Source organism: Metopolophium dirhodum, chromosome 1 (assembly GCF_019925205.1).
Source record: "Metopolophium dirhodum isolate CAU chromosome 1, ASM1992520v1, whole genome shotgun sequence".
Classification (NCBI taxonomy): Eukaryota; Metazoa; Arthropoda; class Insecta; order Hemiptera; family Aphididae; genus Metopolophium; species Metopolophium dirhodum.
The window spans coordinates 95,256,598-95,278,795 of NC_083560.1; the positions used below are offsets into that span (position 1 = coordinate 95,256,598).

At 28.7% G+C, this 22,198-nt stretch overlaps 1 protein-coding gene across 1 annotated transcript in view; it reads right to left on the minus strand.

The window, feature by feature from the left end:
• Positions 1-834: 834 nt before the first annotated feature.
• The window catches only part of LOC132935222 (uncharacterized), an 80,561-nt gene continuing 59,197 nt past the window's right edge, over positions 835-22,198 (minus strand). Inside the window, exon 3 of the mRNA XM_061001700.1 lies at positions 835-1,487. Within this exon, the coding sequence (XP_060857683.1) occupies positions 1,156-1,487 (332 nt within the window). The 3' untranslated portion in view covers positions 835-1,155. The remainder of the gene's footprint in view (positions 1,488-22,198) is intronic.

Here is a 22,198-nt window from a genome sequence, read left to right on the forward strand (position 1 = left end):
ATAACGGGGTTCCCTCTATTCGCATATTAGAATAACTGATAATTATAGATATGACTCGCAACAGGAATGTTGAACTTTGGACACAATTTTGAACCAGGAATGTTGGTTTACAAGGCAAAGTGTCCACGACCGTCACTGTTCACTGATTATGAAAAACTCTATACCTATCATGAACTTTAATCGAGCAATAAACTGACGCAGCGCACTTTAATTCATCAGAACTCACTGCCTTTTTGTTTATCATATAATTATTTATCGTGTCTCCGACGGGTATTGGTTAATTCACTTGGTTCCCATATCGCATCTATTTGAAGTTTTCTAATTTGTTCATAAAGTTAAGTGTAAGTTTGATTTGAAGCAATAAAAAGTCTGATAAATATAAACTATATATAATTTATAAATGTAGATTGCTACCACAATTTTGATTAAAAAAATGCTAAATGTTATTTTTAAGACGATGCGAAGAAAATATTCAGCGTGCTTGACTATAGCTGCCACCAGACTTGATGACCTGTAGAGGTGTCCAGAAGTGCTAAATTCGAACGGTAACCGATCGGACTAGAATCTCGTTGGAATACCCATTTGGCGAAAGGGAATATCGGCTGTTCGGTGGAACCGATGCGGGATCGACCACTCCCTAAGACAATGCTACCGCTGCAGCAGTCTATGATGGTTATTGGGAGGGAAAAGATTCGTTCGACGAAAGTACACCGCACAACGGAAAGAGAAACGTCCTCAGAGCACAAAATCATATAATATTATTATAAAGCAATCTCAATAGTGTTGTAGGTGTGGCTAGTACGTGGCCACTAAAGTGGCTTACGTCTTTATATAATACGTCATCAGCTTTATACAGGTCTGGACACGGCTTTTAGACTATATGGTACATATGACATGACAACAATATACCTATGATATATTGCACTTGTATACTCTAGGCGTGCGAACTGTACTGAAAATCGACGAGAAATGGGCGGAAAATCGTAGGCTACAGCGCATGTACGTCACGCGTCTAACACGTCGCATCGCGTGATGACATTTTCTATCAGCAACAACAATAACAAAATAAATTATTACATTGGGCGGCGCGATTGGCGTGGATGGGGTTGGGTGTGTAGGGCGGAGGGCGGGGTGGCGGGCGTACGTGCAGCAGGCCTATCGCACGTTGTAGGTCTCCAACAGCTCCTGGACGGACAGGCAGTGGCTGCACCCGTCGTCGTGCACGAACAGGCTGTGCGACACCAGCCCGAACTTGGGGTCGGGCTTCGGTGGCGTCGGGACGTCGTCCCTGATGTGAACCACGGACACGGACACGTGCTTGGATGGCGGCTTGTTGTCGCGGGTGGACGATGCGCCGCCGTAGTTGTGGCCACCGTTCATGCGCTCCACTGCCTCGTCGTACGTGGGCAGTCCAGTGACGATCGTGTAGCTGGGCAGCGAGTCGGCGTCATACTTTCGCGAGTTCTTCTCGTTCCTCCTACGCTGAACTGCGTTACCGGAAACACACAAAACAGCGATAATATATAATAACAGTGTTAGATATTATGGTGAGGGGGAGGGGGGAGTGGATTTAGCAGTGGTGGATGTAGGTACAACAAAAAAATTTACATTATAATATGCATAATATTCAAAATCTAATTCGACGCAATTTCATTTCATAACGTACAGCTCAATTATAAAGATGTATGTTGTGCATATTTTACAAATTTCAAGCGATTTTACTTGTTTAAAGATTCTATAAATATTATAATCGCATATGTTGTTAATAAATTTAAAAAAAAATTTAAATTATAAACAGACGTGTAGTTTTATAATAAAGAGTCTTCACTCTTCGCGCACCCTCATGACCATCTATATAATATTTTGAATCATACTATCCTTATAGATTTGATAACAATTTTTATTTTGCATTTAATATTAATATTTAAAGTTAAATTAAAAAATAAAGCATTATGTTTAAATAATAATAATAAGAAATATAATGCATATTTTTGCATGACTGGAATTTTTGAAAAAATTATGCATTTTTTGATTTTTATTTCATTATTAATGCATAATATTATATTTTAATTTTTAAAAATAATTATAATAATAACATATTTACACTGTGTATTTAATATTTATTCAATGAATACTATGTATCAATGCACATATTTTATTGATTCTTAGCGTACAAACATCGGAGCCCTAAATATTATATTACGGACAAAATAATACACGTTCGTCAAAACAACTGATTATTGAAGTATTTTAAGTTGCCTATATAGTATGCCTGACCCATATATACAGTTTGCACATTCCATCAGTTTTATGACGATACATAATATATTATTATAGCTCATTGCTCATTTAACATAATATGTGCATATTAATGTTCAATACGGAAGTGTTAAAATGACAAGTTTTATTATGAAAATATTTAGCCGATAGAGGTACAATGAGATACGTTATTTATGGATAAAGAGAACGACAAAATATAATCAAAACCAGGTATTTATTGTGGTGGTATTTTTACGGAGGAATTATTGTATTTAATCTGATCGCGATATACAGTCCTACACAAAATCACTGCTAAGATGGGACATAAAGAGACGGCAAAATAATGTTTACGGGAGCCTAGTGCCAGTCTTGTTAAGTATTCGAATACTTGTATTTAAATACTTTTAGATTCTGAGCAAAGCGATGAATGTATTGATTTTACAATATGTAGAGTATTTTTTTTTTTGTGTCTAGGTACACGATAAGTAGTTGAAAAATTGCTTCGATTTAGTATCTTTGGCGAGAAAGTGAATTTAGTTGCTGCATTGGGGAGATCAAAATTAAAAATTCACTGTAGTTTTCCAAAACAAATTAAGAAAAAACGGTGATTTTTACGCAAAATTTATTTTAATTTTTGGTGTAACTCTTAAAAAAATTAAGGTAAATACACGAAATTGTCACTGAATATTTATAATAGAAATTTCTATGCACCATACACTTTTCAAAGGACTAATAAAAACAAAAAGTAACAATACAAATTTTATAATTAATAAATTTTTACCTATAGGTACTCGGTAGTCAGTTCAATTATATTGAAGAAAGTAGTTAAATGTTATATAAATAAACTAGTGAATAGTAAGCAAGAATGATTTTTTATAAATTAATCACTTATTTTTATAGGATACTGACAATTTATTGATAACATATATTATATAGATTATTAACTTTTGTTTCCATCATTAACCTATTATAATAAAATATAATATATGTTTTGAAATGTATGCATTTACTCATAAAATAAATTTTAAATGTATATGATAATTAAAGTGTTTTGCAATCTTTAAAGTCCAAATGTGAAGAAAAATATATCGTTTAAGATAATTAAATAATAGGGATAGGTAATAGCAATAAACTTTACTATATAATTATAATATTATAACAAATAATAATATATAATTATTATTATAATGTTTAATTCATATAATATTCCGCAATATGTTCACTCTTCATAGGTTAGGTCATATGTCTTTTCATGATATTCTTCACTCCAATTTCCAACTACAAGAAACCTGTCGTCATTCGTGCGTTCTGCATATTCGTCGTTACACGAGGCTATGAAATTGGTCTCAGAAAACGAAATATTAGTTATTAGGTATTTATTAATTATTACCAACCGATGTACAAATGTACAATATCAAAGATTTTGTCAGCTATAGTTGAGTATTAATCTATAATTAATTTTTTTTTAAATTTTAAATCGATTTGTATATACAACTTTGAAAACGATTATTATTTTAATTAAAATACTATCGATTTCAATTTTTTTCAATTTATTTATTATACTTTTACTTCCTTGGATGATTTTTAAATTCGATCTCAAGCTTTATACCTATGACATAGATACCCGGTGAGAGGGACAAGCTGGAGCACTTGCCCCCTTGGCTTTTGGAATTTTGGTCAAATTATGATAAATTAATAAATTATTGTATTACAAATTGAAAGTTAGTAAGCTAAAAAAAACTGTAACTATTAAAAGAAAAATCCTTTTAAAGGCCAAGCTAGTACTGTATGAACAAACTTGACTCCCCCACCTAAACAAATTTCTGCGGGCGCCTATGCCTGTGTGATGTGTATATAAAATACCATTGACATGATTCACGAGTCGGAGGAGAAATATAATATATTATACGGCCGAGAATAAACGTTTAGTGAAATAAAAATTACACAAATTATTATTATCATTGTGTGGTCATATTATTATAGGCATGACAACAAGGCCACATATGATACGCGTATATAGGTACGTACACGTTAGATACTCGTTAGTTACATTATATTGGGTGGTGCAATATAAACATATATAGACTATAGTGTGTTCACACTGCTCACAGTAGGATATTATGTGGTTGTCAAAATAATATATCGTCTCGCTTTGAAAAAAAAAAAAAAATTATCAAACCGTTTAATTTTTAATCGGTACATATGACGGTGCGTATGTGCGTGTCAAATATTTGACCAACAGATAAACAACATAATACTATATGACAATCTATCTTATTATTCTATCGTATATACTTGACTATACGGTTAACACGGAGGCTCGTCTATCACTGTTTTTATTTATATAAGAAATGCCCAATTTATAGGTTTGCATACATCGTGTTGCCATTTTTTTTTTTATTTTGGTACACATAACTGTAGGGTTAGGACGTTTGTGCACCAAACATGCATGCATAATTTAAAATATATGCATTAAAAATTATTTTTATTTTAAATATCTTATAAAAATTTAAGTACGGTTTTAAATATATATATAATTATCAATTTAAAATCACAGGTAGGTAGATATATATTTCTTAATGAAGAGAGTGGCTGAGAGTTTCAATTCAACAATAGTTTGCTATAAGTGTTTGACTGTGTATTTGCAGAATGTATGGTATATTATTATCATGTATTTTACCTTCATAAATAAGCCTATTGATTTTATATAGGAAAACATATAATTAGTCATAACTTTTCTAGTGCATGAAGTCACATTTCCCCAGTTCTGATGGTTTATGCGTGGTTAATTTATTTCGAATAGAATTTAATTGGTTTGTGTGAAACGACGTTCTAATCATTAGGATTTAATCGAAGAGTAAAGTAAGTTAGTATGGCAAACAAAATGGTAGGTACTCTACAATAATATTCTTGATTTTTAAAAATTGTATGTGTAATAGGTATGGAAAAGCCATGACTAACCCTTTTTCCCATTCCACAACAATGTATGACCATTAATGTGATGTGAAAAAAAGAAGCCATCTAGAGATGATAATCTTTATTTCAAGTAAATAGTGAGGGAATTACTTGATCGTATTTTTTTTTCATAATATTAAAAAATTGTACACCATTACACTAGATTAAAATAAAAATCTGAGTGAGAGGATGGCGCTGCAGTCGTTGCAGTAATCTCCAATAATGCTGTAGGTATTGTGCAACGGCGGTTAAACACACACGAGTGCAGCTGCTCTATTAATTACATAATTTATACGGACAAACATAGTGTGAAGCATCATTAATCGACTCGTTTATGGATGCTTAAATGAAAACAAGAAAACCATCGGGTTTAGTGTAACTGTATGAACCATGAGTAATGATTATGAAAAGATCATCAGCCACATCAAATAGACGTATTTAACCGTAACATGATAAATTAATCATCAGACGTTTTGGTCGATAATCGGGAATTACATGTAGGCAGAGGCTTAGCTTATTCTGTCGTATATGTTATTAGTTAATGTTTGGCCCAGGAAATATTAATTATCGAGCACTTAAAACAATCGCTGCAATACTATGTTAAATCAAACACAAATGGGGCATTATATTATAAATTGATAATTATAAATAATGAGTAATTATTTATATTGAAATCCCTCAAAATTAGTTTCAAGGAAATAAAATAAAAAAATTAATAAAAAACCGGTTAAGACGTCGTAAAATTAAATAGTTTATTTGTTGATTGAATTATTGTTCGATTATTAATAACCTTTGATTATAATCTTTGTTTTCAAAAAAAAAAAAACGACTAATTATACATTTATATAAGGTGTAACTGGAAGGCTGGGCAAGTTAACTATTTAACTCGTTCAGTTAAATTGATGTAGAACATTTAAGTTACGTAACATTTTTCAAACGTTACTAGTTCAATAGAAAAAATGTAACAGAACATTGAAAAAAAATCAGTTCAATTATTTTTTAATTGCAAATTTACAAATATATGCCAAAGTACGATAAGCAAATTTGATAAAATTATATGAATACACAAAAACAAAAAAATTAAAGAACCTAACTGATGGAAAAATAACTGAAAGGTAGACCAATGATAGAACCTATTATTAACTAAAGCTATAAATTGTTTTGGTTAATTTTTAAGAGACCACGGCACCAACGCGACGTCTCTTGGGTCTGGTAGACAGATTTGAAATGAATATAATATGTTTGGGTGAGATAAAATAATTTTAGGCATTGTGCGTAAATAATAATAAGTTTTAATCGTTTTGATAATTAAACGCATACCAACAGGCTCCTAAATTGAATGATCGACCACGTGGCTAAACAGAAGTGACGTAAGTATAATATTATTTGATTTCAGTCATTAAATGAAATTGTTGTGTTTTCATTCTCTTAAATAATAATATAATATAACGTACTATTATTATAATTGATTAATCGATTAGTAACAATAGACATCACGGAAAACAATTTAACTCGTTAAATTATAAGTAGGTTATATTTAAAAAAAACAAATAGGTATACCTAACTCGTTATGTAACTTAGTTAAAAGTAACTTAACTTTTTAACCTAACTTAAATTATATTGCAACATGTTAGTGACCAGCTTTGTCAATATTGTGTAAGGTGTACTATCTTAATGTATTGATGAGATGATATCTCAATAATTGCACACTGATCAGCAACCTGCAATCATCGTATCTGCATGTACCTATACTTATATCAATTTAGCTAAAATTAAGTTACATAATAATATTATGTATAGCCCATTGCACGTCGTTCATTATTGTCACTTTAAGTTTCAATCAAATATTTATAATTTTTGGTGTTGCGCGTAATCAATAATAAATAATTATTGTGATCGTAACGCATACCAGCAGCTACTATTGAATGCTCGTCCACGTGGCTAAATGAATATTATATGACGAATAACTCGTATAATATTTGATTCCAGTCATTAAATGAAATCGTTGTGTTTTGATTCTTTTAAATAATAATAATATTATATTATTATAATAATTGCGTAATCTCGTTAACACATTTTTGTACGCGTATAATATAATTGCATCTGTACGCGCAAATAACATCGAAATTCGAAACTATCACAGTTTTATAGTCGTAGCCCGTAGGTACATCACGTGATGCAATGCGAATTATATTATACTCGATACGATATTATCATTGCACACAATGTCGAAGACGAAATGACGATTATAATATAATATTTTCATATACCTATACTCAGGTAATACAAGACGGAACAGAAAGACCAGACAAACGGAAAATTAAAATTGATATACCTAAGTAAACCGTATGAAAAAGATTATGAAAATTATAATATGTACAATAAATTATTTAAGATTTATAGTTATGTCTGAAAATTAACAAAATTGATATTTTGAAAAAAGTAGATTAAGATCAATTAAGATTTGAATTAATTACCTCATTAAAAAAAAAATAAAAAATAATGATACATATTTTAAAATATTGTAAAAATAAACTACTTGACTGAAATAAACGTTTTGACAAATACAATTTTTTTTATAGTTAGATTTACATAATTTTTAGTATTTAAAAATAAACATGAAAATTGTATATCACACTTGTAGAGCGAGCGTGTCTATATAAACTAAACATATAAATAATAACAATAAAAAAATGTTTAAACATTGATTTAGAACAAAAGTTATTTCATTTGTCAGGTCTTTATGTTACACCTTTTACACATGTATAAGAGATATTCCGCGTAGGTATTCAATATCGTGCAGAATATTCATCATACAATTTTTCTTGTATTGTTGGGCTTGTTTATTTATCTACTTTTCACGTTGTACTTGTATACACCTCCACTGCACCTCCACTGCGCAGTAACACTTATTTTTGAATGCACATTACATACAATATAATATATTATAATATAATATACATATTATGTCATTATGATAACGATATTCACAAACATCATAATATTGTATAATAGGATATTATGATATTACAATATTGTTCATTTGAATTTTATTTTGAATTAATATTTTATTCAAACGAATGTACAAAACAATAAAAAGACACGTGGAGTGGAAGAAAAAAAAAATCGCAAATTTTAATTTATGCAATTAAGTACTTCCCCTCCCCGGCGCCAACCCCACACATAAACCGCGTATACGGACGTTGTATTGTGGTATTATAGGTACCTACTTGCACCGCGGTACCTATTGTATAACCCACGTTTTAATTAAAATTTAAAAGTCAATATTATTGTGCACTCTGTAGTGGTAAGCGCGGGTACATGAAATCAATTGAAAATCTGTTTTTTTTTTAAACGTCGCGGTTGCAATTAATTACATTATTGATTACAATAAGCCATCACCGTCAGACCAACGTCAAAGAAATATGTACATACATAATATGAGTTATTACATATACACGCGTACCTACGTACACGCTTTTTAATTGATCTAAATCCAATTTGTTGAGATAATAATAATTATTAGACATCACCCGATACTTGAACATAAACGATTATCGATTGTCTTGATATTAATTGGAAAATATGTAAAACTATGGTTGGAAAACAAAATTATAATTTTAGATTATGCCCTACTCGTTTATTATTCACTTTTCTCGTTATATGGCAACTATAGCAGATGTTATTTTATCGTACAAAAAATAGGCGACCTAATTTGCGTGGGCATAGAATTTAATATGAAAATATTTATGATTTTTTAACGATAACCGATCGAGGTTGTTTAATCAAGTCGTCGATCATAAAAAAAATTATAAAAATAACAAAAACAGAAAAATGGGGGAAGTAGGTATAACCGCTTTTTTGTTGTACAGTTTAAGGGTGTTTGCCTGTCGTCATTGAGAGTCAATGTATATGTAATCGTAATGTATGTGTTAAATTTGAATTCAATGCTATATCATAAAAATTATTATATATTATAAAATCGTGATTTATAAATCACTGAATAACGATTCCAAACTAAGGCTGGTTGTTGGCCTGTATTACTAAGTGTCTAAGTAGGTAAGTATAGATATATATATTTATATTGAACAGTGGCGTAAATTGGGCTATAATGTTAGGGTTGCAATCAGTTTGTAGAGTAAAGAAACTTGTGAAAGGGCGGAAGGCTTTGTCCCCCCCACACCCCTTAAACAAGGTTTTTTTAGATCCTAAATTTAACGTTAAAATATCAATGTTATGTTATATGATTTCTCATGTAGTGATTTTCTTATTTTGTTGTAATTCAAAAACGTTTAACTGTAGATACATGAAAATTTCACTGAATATTTATACCTACTTATTTTTTTTAGTTTTTTTTCTACAATATTATCAATCAAATTGTATTTGTTGGGCCAAAAAAAGTAAAATTTTAATACAAGGCTCCTGATATATTGTTATAATAGCAGTTGAACAATTTTTAAAATACATAGGCACAATTTTTTTATAAGCATTTAAAGTTAAAATTTTGACAACATTTATCAAATTTAAAATTTAATAATTATTTTGTAGTTAAAAATTTATAAAATGTTCAACTTTTATCTAAGGATTGAAAATTTAAAACAAGGTTCTACGTAAATAGGTTATATATAAATTACTGAATTCATAATAATGTCATCAAATATACTTAGTAATATCATAGGCTGACCGTCTTCGCTTAGAATCGTTTTCTTATACAATGATATTATATCATTGAATTCAAATTTAATATCATCCATTACAGTGACCCGCGACTTGTAACCTACTGTACAGCAGAGTGACACCCAATTCACACTTGCCCACCTTTTTTTTGTTTCTTTTATACTCGACGTCATTGATAATTACGGGTAATTTTTCATTTTTACCTCTCTAATGCACCATCTAGAGTGTAAGGTGCAACTCTCTTGGTTCGATACTGAAACAGCTTGCTGTTGTTATAATTAGGGCCCGTTTGTGACGGCAGTAAATGTCATGAAGTCGATAATTTCTGTCATGGTAGTACGACAGCTCTATCACACAATCTAGCCGCGTTTACTATCACGGTAGTGCTAACCACGACAGTTGTACACTGCGATCGTGAAACGGGCCATAAAGTATTATTTATAGGTATACTGCACGCGCGCGGATTTGTCCATTCGACCACAAGAAACAATAAGAAAGGAAAACTCAACTATATTTAGATATAGGGAGGACGGAAGATCGTATAGATGATGTTTTTTACCTTCGTTCCATTGAACACATTCGTCCGTGAACCTATTAAAATAGTTATTGACCCTTGCGGTGCTGTGAATTAACCTACATTCGTTGTGACTATTGTAACGATTCGTATCTATACCTAATATACCGCGGTTTAACCTCTGGCACCACGCGCGTAACGATAGATTAAAATATCGATATAATGTGCGCGTATTATTATTGTTATTATTATTTAGGTAGGCACCAGCCATAATTTTATCGTGCGATAGCGTAGATATATTTTCAACAATATTTTATTCTCCGATTTGCAGAACACCGCGACCGCGATGAATTGTTTTCAACCATGTGTAACCATGACTACCTATCTATACCTATATAATATCGTGTTATAAATTAGTATTGTTCCCGATCACAATAATTTATCTATGAATGATTTTTTAAGCTCGCGGTGCACTGCGAAGACCTCGAAAAGTTAATTTAAGATGCGCGCGGAGACTATAGTGTAGGTAGGTATATCTATGTATACGAACAAACTTCAACCGAGTCCATAAACGAATTATTTGTGTCACTATGTACAAAATCTATTCGTAAATTAACTATACTTACGCCTAATTGGTTTCCAGTATTGGTTTTTTTGTCGATTTTTTATATGAAAAAATAATTATTATTATAAAATGTAAGTATAATATTACACCTATAGGACATAGGTAGGTAACTAAATATAGGATTTAGGTACCTATCTATTAACATGCTTAGAAATTACTCGAAACATAAATACTTCATGACTCCGTTTTATCCGTAGCAAAAGGTTCTTGTAAAATAATTGTGTATGGTTGCAAGGTTATTGTGCGGTTTTGTAGAAAGGGGCTTTCTATAGGAAAATCTATATTAACGGACGTCTCGGTAATTTATATATAATCAATTATTTACATCAATATGCATTTAAAAGACATAATTTGTTTAAAACAATATAATAATTATTGTTCACGCATATCGTTACTAATTAATTACTTCGGTAATTAAGAAAATAGAAGAAAAAAAAAAGTAACGAGTACAATTTTACTACCCCCGGGTAAATTATCCCTGGTGAAATTTTACCCCAGAATATTTCACCGTGGTATGTAAATTTTCACGCAGTGAATAATCGTGGGTAGACCACCATTTAGATCAAACGTCGCTCGGGAGACTCTGTCGCATTATATACTTTTAGACTTAGCGTCATGGACTCACAGCTATAATGGATTGTGCACATGGTACCGTTCGACGTTACAATCACACAATATTATTGTCTATAAATTATATTATTTTGTAAGCTCAATTCAACGTACCTTTTCACGTCAAAATGAACACAATTTTATATCGTATAGTACGGATTGTTCACAATATACAATACTATCCTATTTGGCCCCGACAATATAATAGAATGATTTACAATATATGAGTGTTCATGTTCATATATTTATAATGGCAAAGATAAGCAATATAGGTAATAATATTGATATCAACTGGTTATTAAAATTTAGTAAACAAAAATATTTAAGGAAACCTATAAAAAATTTACCAGTAAATTTACTCGTAAAACCTATCGGACATTTTTTTACGGTAATACCCCCGCATCACTAACGTGAACCCTCTGCATATTATCGTGTTATTATCATCATGAACCGATTTCAAAACGTTGTTTTCCTATAGTAAAAATAAAACCTATAAATATGACACGCACCACATGTAAATATGTAATAAAATGTGTTTTATTGATTAGCACACCATCGCGTCATCTGCGCAATTTTTGCGTGTGTTGATAACATTCAAATAAACATCGCGCGATGTGAAGTCCAAAAGAGTTGGCCACTCAATAATAGGAGCTGTTTTTGGTGTCGAGAAACTGGCGGGTAGGTGTGTATTGCGAAACGTAACGTCATCGTCACGGGGTCACATTTATGCGTATTATTAAAATAATGTATGGTACCTATACCAATTATAATAATATAATATTGTAATCGCTTGGTCGTTTTAAACTCACCATATTATTCTCTAAAATTAAATAATTGTACAATATTATATTTGAGTAGGTATCTACTGCAACGATATCCTTGCCGATATTGTGATCACTATATAGTCACTGTAATAATTAGGTAATATCGTAAGACCATTTTTTTTTTTTTTTTTTTTAATATTGTGGGTTTGTATACCCACACACTGGTTCTAGTGCTTAAAATAATTAATGAAACATTTAAAAAAATTCAATGGAAACGAAACCGGGAAGTCGCTTTATTGTACAATATATAGGTTTTGAGTGGGCGAAACAAGTTTTCTCTGAGACTTAACAATTTCCACCAAATGAGATATTCACCGGCTCCACGATTCTCTGCAAAACAATTACGGATATGATAGGATAAATTGTACTTATTTTTGTAGAATTTCACTCTGATTCGAAAAAGAAAATATTTGCACTCGTTCCGATCATCACGATTCACGAATATAGTTCGACGGCCGGTTTTAGTATAATTTGTAATTGTAATAGCTATAAACTTTTTTTTTTTAATAATAATTGTATATTATATATTACCTATTTATAATTTAAAAATAATAATTAAAACGTAAGCAGATTTATTTGAAGAGCAATATTTGCTGTAGTTTTACTCAGCGGATTTTGTTGTTAAACGTAAGTGTTCGGTATGGCAATATAATGAGCTGTCTAATGAGAAAAGTTTGAAATAAATATATGTTCATTTTTTCATAATATTAATAAACAATTTTTTTGAAAATAATAATATAAAATTATGTATTTACGTTTTTTCCTTACAATATTGTCAACTAAATATTATTCATAAATTAGGTATATGGGAACGATCTGGTTGAGTGCAGTTAAACGATTCCTAAAATGTCAATATTACACTATTTAACACTGCAGTTATAAATACATTAAGTTTATTTAAAATAGTATAAGATAATATATTGATAACTAGTAGGTATAGGTTATAAATTATAGATAAGTACATTTTAATAAAATTATTTTATAGCAATATAATATAATAATAACAGAATTTCTTACCGACACCGAAGTCATAAATTGATCGGATAGATAGGTAAAAATACGGAAAAAAACGAAAAATATATCAACGGAAAAATAACCAAAATTATAATAATATGATAATTTATCAATTTATTCAGGGCTAGGATTTCTATGCATATATTAGCATATTTTTTCCTTTAGTACAAGTACATTGCTTTTCAGTTATATTTGGCTCATACTGAATTAAATAGAACAATTTTTTTCTTTCATATTGTAAAATATATAGTATTTATAAACTGACATGGTCGGTTATAACGAGTAAAAATAAGATTTTGTATTGATGTAGGCTTGTTACCTAACTATGCAGTGGTTAAAAAAAGTGTTAGTCGTGTAGACGCATAATAATGTAACATTTATTTAGGTATAAACCATTTGTAAGAATGCCCAAAGTTCAAAGTGTAAATGATAAATTAAGAACACCGGTTGGCTGTTGAAGAATTATCTAGTAAAGTTTGCAAAACTGGTGATGAAATACTTTGTTGAGTTATTTGCGATTTTATGATTGATATAATTTAAAATATTAATGTTTTTAGATAATTTGCATATTTTTAAAAATAAAATGCATATTTTACCATTTTTTAATGCATATAAATATCCTAACTCTAATAACACATATACTAATACAAATAACAAAAGTACCTAACTTTAGCATACCTATTCACAGAATATAATCTAAAAATCTCTCTGTAGTGTTATCGATGTCATTCTGCGATGTTATGGAATATTCACTTAAAAAGCTCCGTTCTCTGAAAAGCCAAGAAAACTTAAAATACATTTTTTTTGTTAACCTTCATGTATAGTAAATTTGAAGTATTGATATTATGCCTGTACTTTTATCAGATTTTGTACTTAGTTACTAATTTTTACATTTTACAAAGTTATATAAAACTTAAAACAACTTTTTGCTTTTTGTAAGAATAAAATGTTTCATACATTAAAGTGAAAACCTAATGATTTCTCAGTTGCATATATTAAACTATTTACTATGATACAATTCACAACGACTTGTTTGATATTATATTGAAGTGTTGTTTTTAATTTTTGACAGCTATATCTAGTATTTATACAGGTAATTTCTAAAACTAAAATTATCGTTATAGTAAATAATCACACTGCTTTTTTAAATAGACTGGTCACAACTAATTAACAACAGTTTTTTTTGTATTACATATTATATTATATTATATTACACAAATTATATTTATTTTAATTTTATTAGTAGTTCTGATTTTTTTTCATAATGTTATTGATTTAAATATAGTTATATTTATAATATAATCAATTTTAGTATTGCGTACAGCTAATGAGGATCTATTATTTTTATTAATTACAGTTTTTTTATATTGCCTTTATAATACCTTGGTAGAAGAAGTTGGTATAAAAATGTTTGCATAAAGTCTGCTGAGGCCAACTTCATTTACCTATTTTTATATAATATGTAATATATACTGTTATATCTACCTAAAAATATCCATGCAATATATTGGACAAAATAAATAAATATATAATTTACTATGTCGAATTGAACACAAACCGATAAATTAACATTATGGTTAATAGTTAATACCAAACTGAACCCAAACCGAGCTTTTAAATTAAATGTCGAATCAAACTTTTTAGTTTTGTCAAAATAATAATTTATGAATAAACACCGGAAACATTTTTTTTGTTTGACACGTATTTAACGTGTTTGAAATTTTTTTAGAGTTCGTACATTTTTTTAGAGTTTGAACTATTTTAGAGTTAAGATTAATTATAGAATTTTAAACGGTTTGTTTGAACTCATGTTCGTTTAGGGTTTAATTATCAAACCTCGAACAAGTTCGACCCACCACTAAAATGTACCTATTATATCAAAGATATTTATTAAAAATGTTTTCTTTTCGAATATAAATAATATTTGTTTCAGTATCCTAAATATTTTTATAATAAATATTAATTGATTATCATTAAATCTCGCGTGGAATTAAGAAACCTTTGGCATTATAAATTTCTCGAGGACACAATTATCAGATAATTAATTTACATAAAATTATATGGATTAATTTTTGAATTTGAATTTAATGTCTTTTAAGTTTGGATTAATTTATTATCTAACTTAATTAAGGGTGGTTTTAAAATAAAAAAGATTCAAACCAATTCACAACTGAAGCAGAGTACGAAACTTAACCATTCCTAATCTATATATTATATTATAAAAAAGAAAGTCGTGTTAGTTACACTATTTATAACTCAAGAACGGCTGAACCGATTTGGCTAATTCTTTTTTTGTTGTTTTTGTTATTGTCAGGAGAAGGATAATATGAAAGAAAAAATTGAGAAAGTTACGGGGTTAGAGGAAAATTACGTGGTGGTGATAAATGAACTGAATAATATTAATAATATTAATAATAATAATAATATTTTTTATAACCAATGGCAATGTGAATAACAAACACGTGATTCAACAATGCCACGGAGTAAAATAAACTATTTTGAATCACCGTGGAGACAGAATACGTGTTTAATCTTATATTATATATATATATATATATATATATATATATATATATATAAATGAATGTTAGTGGGACAGTGGGTAGATTAGACCTCTGGGAAGAATATGGGCTAAATTAAAAAGGGTTCAATTTGGGTTTTTTTATTCATCGGATTTTAGTACGGTTAGGTTGTGTTAGGATTTTGTATTAATTGATTATATTAATCCACGGTAGGTGGAATTAAGTAAAAACGACAAACTTGGTATAACTTTGATACTTTAGAGTTAAATCATACACTTACGTAAAACAGCACGGGGTCCGCGAGGTTGCCTACCTGATTATATACTGCTGCGAATCAGAATTTTTATTCTGGGCAACAGAAAAGTTAAGATAAATTTTGAACACCATGCACCAAATATTAAATAACGAATTGAACAAAGTTTGAGTCATATAGAGTTTGTACATTTAACGGGCAACGAAGTGCACGGGATCTGCTAGTTTCATATAAATAGTAAAAAGAATAGATTATTTATTCGCGAATTAATAAGCACATTATAATACAGATAATTAAATGGAATTGTATTTTTTTAACATACTTTTTCATACAGTGTCAAATTTTGGCCAAATAAGTATCTAACATTGTGTCGTTGGATATTTTTATTAAGCTTGTAATTTTAGTATCGAAGACGACATTTAAATACAAGGTTAATTTACAGTACGGTTTGTTCAAACAATATTTGAAAAAAAAAACACTTAAATTAGTTTTTACTCTTTAAATTTAGAACGATAATGAAATTAATTAACTGATTTCATGGCTACTTTATTTTTAGACTTATGTTGTTAAAATCTTAGATATTAATTAAAACTAGTTATGATTTCCACATTACACGAATCTAATTACTTACTCATAACTCATTACTTCACATTTGAGAACGTACACTCGAGTATAATAATTTATTTATTTCGAAAATGTTTGTTCCACGTCTTTTTTATGGGCATTCACAATGATAAAAAATAGGTACAATAATGACATAATATTGTAGTATCCAAGTTATGAGATAAAAATTGTAAATTTACATTATTTTGCATAAAATGCGTGTTGCTATTTTTTAAATCAATAAGCTTGATCCATAAAATAACACATTTTATATTGGATAATTATTAATTTGGATGTTTGTGTATATTTTTAATTGAAATGAAAACACAAAATTAATCACCAAAAATACTGGCCATTTTTAAGTACACTATGGACTACAATAAATTGTTGATGTAGAGCGCAGTTTTCATCATTCAACTATACAAATACCAATATGCCCTAACAAATTGCCGATATAATTTCATAGAAGTAAATATAGAACATATTTGTACAGTAGTAGTATATAGTTTTTCTATTTAATATTAAAATTTGTTGTATAAATGTATATACTATTTTAACTTTTTTTTTCGAACAACTTTTATAGGTACAATATTTTATATGTATTACATAAGTACCTTATGTTTGCTTTATATCATTTTTTGTACTTCATGTTTAAAATTTTAAATGATGCTTTAAATGAATGTTATGATAGTATGTACGATTATAATAATTAAATATTAAATAAAAATAACTACATTTTATAGGTACCTATAATACCTATAGCATATTTTATAATTCGTCTTGCGTAATATATAAGTGTATATTAAATAATCACCTATTAGTGCATGAAAATCCGGTGTTCAGTTAGGATAAATTACAAATTATTCGCAGAATCAACGATCTATTATTGCATCAAATAGTATTTCGACAGCAATATTATACTATTTTTTCTATTTTACATGCGTTAATGCGTACCTATATTATGTATACCTATTCCCACTATGCTGTCCTGCGCCAAGATGGCAAAATGAGTTACAAATAGCTAATGCTAGATAGGAGATATTATTCAAACAGTATTCGACTCAAGTTTCGTATAAAATATCGTTTTCTATATTTCCTTAAACGATATCCTCAAACAATATATAATATGGCGAAATGCGTCCGGAATTCATATAATGCTGCAATAATGTGATGTATCGCGAAAAATCTATGAGAACTTGAAGTTTTTACTGATGCTATTATTATAATATTATCGATACCTAATATATATATATATAATATATATATACCTGCTACTTGGAAATTAAACAGAACATACTGACGCACCATGTATACGGATTTTTGATATTTACAGTCAATAAAAATAATGAGACAATCCAAATACACCATATAGTCCTTGAAATTCCTCCATTGTAAATATGTATACACAAATGCGCGTAAATAACTACGTAATATTACCTATATAGTTTCTCGTTTCATTTGTGTTGTTTTAATAGCAATCCTGCACTGGTGGCAGACAACAATAATAATATTGTTGACTGCAATATTATTACGATCGTAAATCAACTGCATTTATTATACACTTACGTATGTATAGTATACAATTTATATTATGATTTATGATAAACAATACATTTATTAATTCATATCGCGCAACATAGGATCAATCAGGTGGCGTGTTTCGACGTAAGTATACCTAAAGGGACCGATCGATCTGCTGTGGCGCAACCAGCTCAAAAATCTCAGGGGGGGGGAGCTGAAGGCCTTATCTTAGATTTTCCTGAAAAATAACCCTTTGGCCCTTTGCCCCCACCTCCTTATAGCATTGTCTTTATTTTTATTATTAAAAAAATAACTACTTTTACCATAGTTTTATTTTAATTTAACTATTTAGCTACTTAGCAGTGAAAAGTTTTCCTTAACGATTTCAAGCTTTACCAGTTTTATAAAAAAGTTAGGTACATAATAATATATACTATTTATTTTGACTGAATGGAGCCGTTATTATAGGAGTTATTCGCAATGAAATAGATCGATAGAAGACTTGTCAACAAAATACAATTTATTAATACAACATTAACCAAGTAAAAATTACAAAATATCTTATGAAGTTATGAGTAGAATGGCTGTGTTAACGTTGAATATGTGTTACGTGCAACATTTTGGTATGAAATATGCGTTATTATTACTTGTTTTTAATTGATATTATATTACTTTTAAGATTAATTTATCTTTAGAGGGTTATGAGTAAGTTTAGTCGAGGGGGCAAGCCCCCTGCCCCCCTAGTAGCGTTACGCGATTGATATAAGATGAGATTTAAAGATTCTGAAAACAGATTTGTCTACAAATTGAGATTGATTTTCACTCGTTTTCGTTCCTTTATTTGGGTGTACTAAGGAAAAATTGATGTATACATTTTAACTTTACAATTTTTTTTTATAAATTTCGCACTTGGGTGTCACTTATATAGAACGCGTCTAAATTGTAGATACGTGTGATGGACTTCAAACCGTCACTAATCTAATCCCCACGAAAGAACGAAAATATTAGTATAATATGTTTCGCTTGATTGCGAAACCAATGATCAGTTATTTATTATTATATTATACTCTTATTATATTTAATTAACTCTTTTAGAATATTTAATTTACGTAATATTTCTTTTACGACATTCAAATATCAAATAAAATGTAAATTATATAAAATAATATAAGTAACAAAATTAAACGGATAATATAGTATAATACAGCTGACGAATGATTAAGTTCACTTATTATCGTTACAATTTAAAGTTACTGGTCAAAAATTATGAAATAGTATACTTATCGATGTTATACATATTTAAGTAATACAACAATATTGCATATTATTACAATGCAGGTCGTGTTATTCATTTAAACAAATCAGATACACACAACACGTTTCTAAATTTTAGTTTCTAAAATGAACCATAACACATATTATATTATAATTACCATTGGATTTATTTGTACGATTTTTGTGTTAAACACATTTAATTTCGGTCGTTCAAATAATATATTTCGTCAAAATAATTAGAAAAATATTATAATTAATAATACTGATTAACATTTAATACAAATACATACTATTATTACTATTATAATATAGGTACTAAATAAATGTATAATGTATAATATATAATTAATTGGATTACCAAGTTGGATTGCCTATATCAATCAATATGTCAATATTGAATAATTGTATTGGTAAATAGGTAGGTAACTACTACAGAAAACATACTTCAGCCATAAATCGTACAGCGAAATAAATCTATTCATATCTGCCTCAATAAAAATTAAATCTGAATCTACTTGGGAAATCATACAGAACTCGGTGTAGGTACTAACTATGTATATTTTGTATAAAAAACGAGCTATTTATTTTATTATGAAAAAATTCCTTTAAAGGTAAAATATGTATTTAATAAGCGTGCAACCATAACATATTATGGTGCAAAAAATAATTATTCAAAAAAAGTATAGGCCAAAAATGCATTGTTTATAAAGAACCTTAACCGTTCTATTATCATTTATTATACATAAATGTGAAAAGTACTACAAAATATAGGTACTTAAGTTAATGTTAATATATACCTTGGTATTTAAATCATTCATTATTATTTGATTTGTAAGCTGTATTAAATGAGACCTAATATTTCCTAACTGTTATTTATTCTGTTTATTATTGTAAATTAGATGCAAATATCATAATAATATTATAATATTGTATTTAAAATCATCAATGTTAACTCTCCACATCTCCAACTGAAGTGCTGATTATACGAGGTAGATAAACCATAATAACAATACGTTTCAAAGTCATTAATTGTACGATTTTATAATATTATTAAATGTTAAAAATATTTATTATTAAACAAAAAAAAAAAATTAAATTATCTGTCGATGGTTTTTCTATTAGTACCTATGCCTATTAAATACATATTACTTTGTGTTGTACTGTTGTTACAATATATAAACTATTAATTTATAAACACGTTATCAAAAACCAGTTAAAATATTAATGTCACCATACAAGGTGCTTATATAAGTTATTTGTCATCGACTGACGACCATCGTCTATAATCATGCAATTTTGAATAAACATTATCGTTTTAAATGAAACTAATTTTTTTGTTTTGGTAAAAATGTAAAAAAAAATATATTTTATTTGTGTACTCACACAAAACCATTAATAATATGTGTTAAAAAAATAGATTTTAATTATTTGATTAGATCCTGTCTTATTGAAGTTCGTTCAAGGATAGCTACACCAATTTAATTTAAGTTATAATTTCCAGCTTTCTTTTAATTCGATTTTATCATGTTTATTTGTTTTAACAATTTTTAAGAATTAGTTACATTCAATTAAAAGTTGCGTGGATACTTAATTATTATAATAAATTCAACGTAAATAAGTTGCAAACTTAATATATTGTTAATTTTTCAGAAAATGTTTATATTTAATTTTCTTCTTACCAGCAAGGTTTTATATAATTATAAATATTTATGAATCGTTTTTAAATGAAAAACAATCGTATATTGTTATTTTTATAAGCCATTACGTAATTTAGTAACATTAGATACGATTAGACAACATTTACAGGTGGTAGGTAATTAGTAATTATCACAGAGTAAATGTCGACAGTTTATCATAGAAATAAGATCCTATAAACATAATGTTATCTGCAGAGGATAACATCAACAAGTACCTACTAAGAAATAAATATTTTCTTTATGGAAAATTAAAAAAACCACAACTAGAAGGAATGAATACAACAAATTTTTAAATTAACTCTTTGATGTTATAACATTTAAAACCAACAATAATATATTTAGTGATTTTTTAGAAATATTTTGGCGTTTGAAGTATATTATTATATGGTAATATGTTTGGTCTTGTTAGTGGGTAGGTCGTGATAAGCCCTGAGGTGATAATATAATATGGCTCAGTCAAGCAAAAGTTTAGATCCGTCATTTGTCATTAGGGTTAGGATTTATATTCTTAATTTGCTCTTAATTATGGTTTTTTGTGGTCATGTTATACCTTCATAGGTCTAAAGATACGTTATCCATTCATGGATAGAAAACAAAATTGATTTGTAGCCGCGGAGTGATCGATCACACTTATGGAAACCGTAATGAAAAATTGGTGCGATTATAAATTTCATAATTTATTTTTATCAACTGTTTTATTTAATCAGTGTTGGTCGTTGGATAGTAACGAAATTGAAGCGTTAATTTTTTTTTAATCAATCAGAAAAAATAATATTATAAGGTACATAGATCTGTTGTAGTGGTTATATTTTAACTAAAAAAAATTCACTTTTCACCTTGGACAACATAT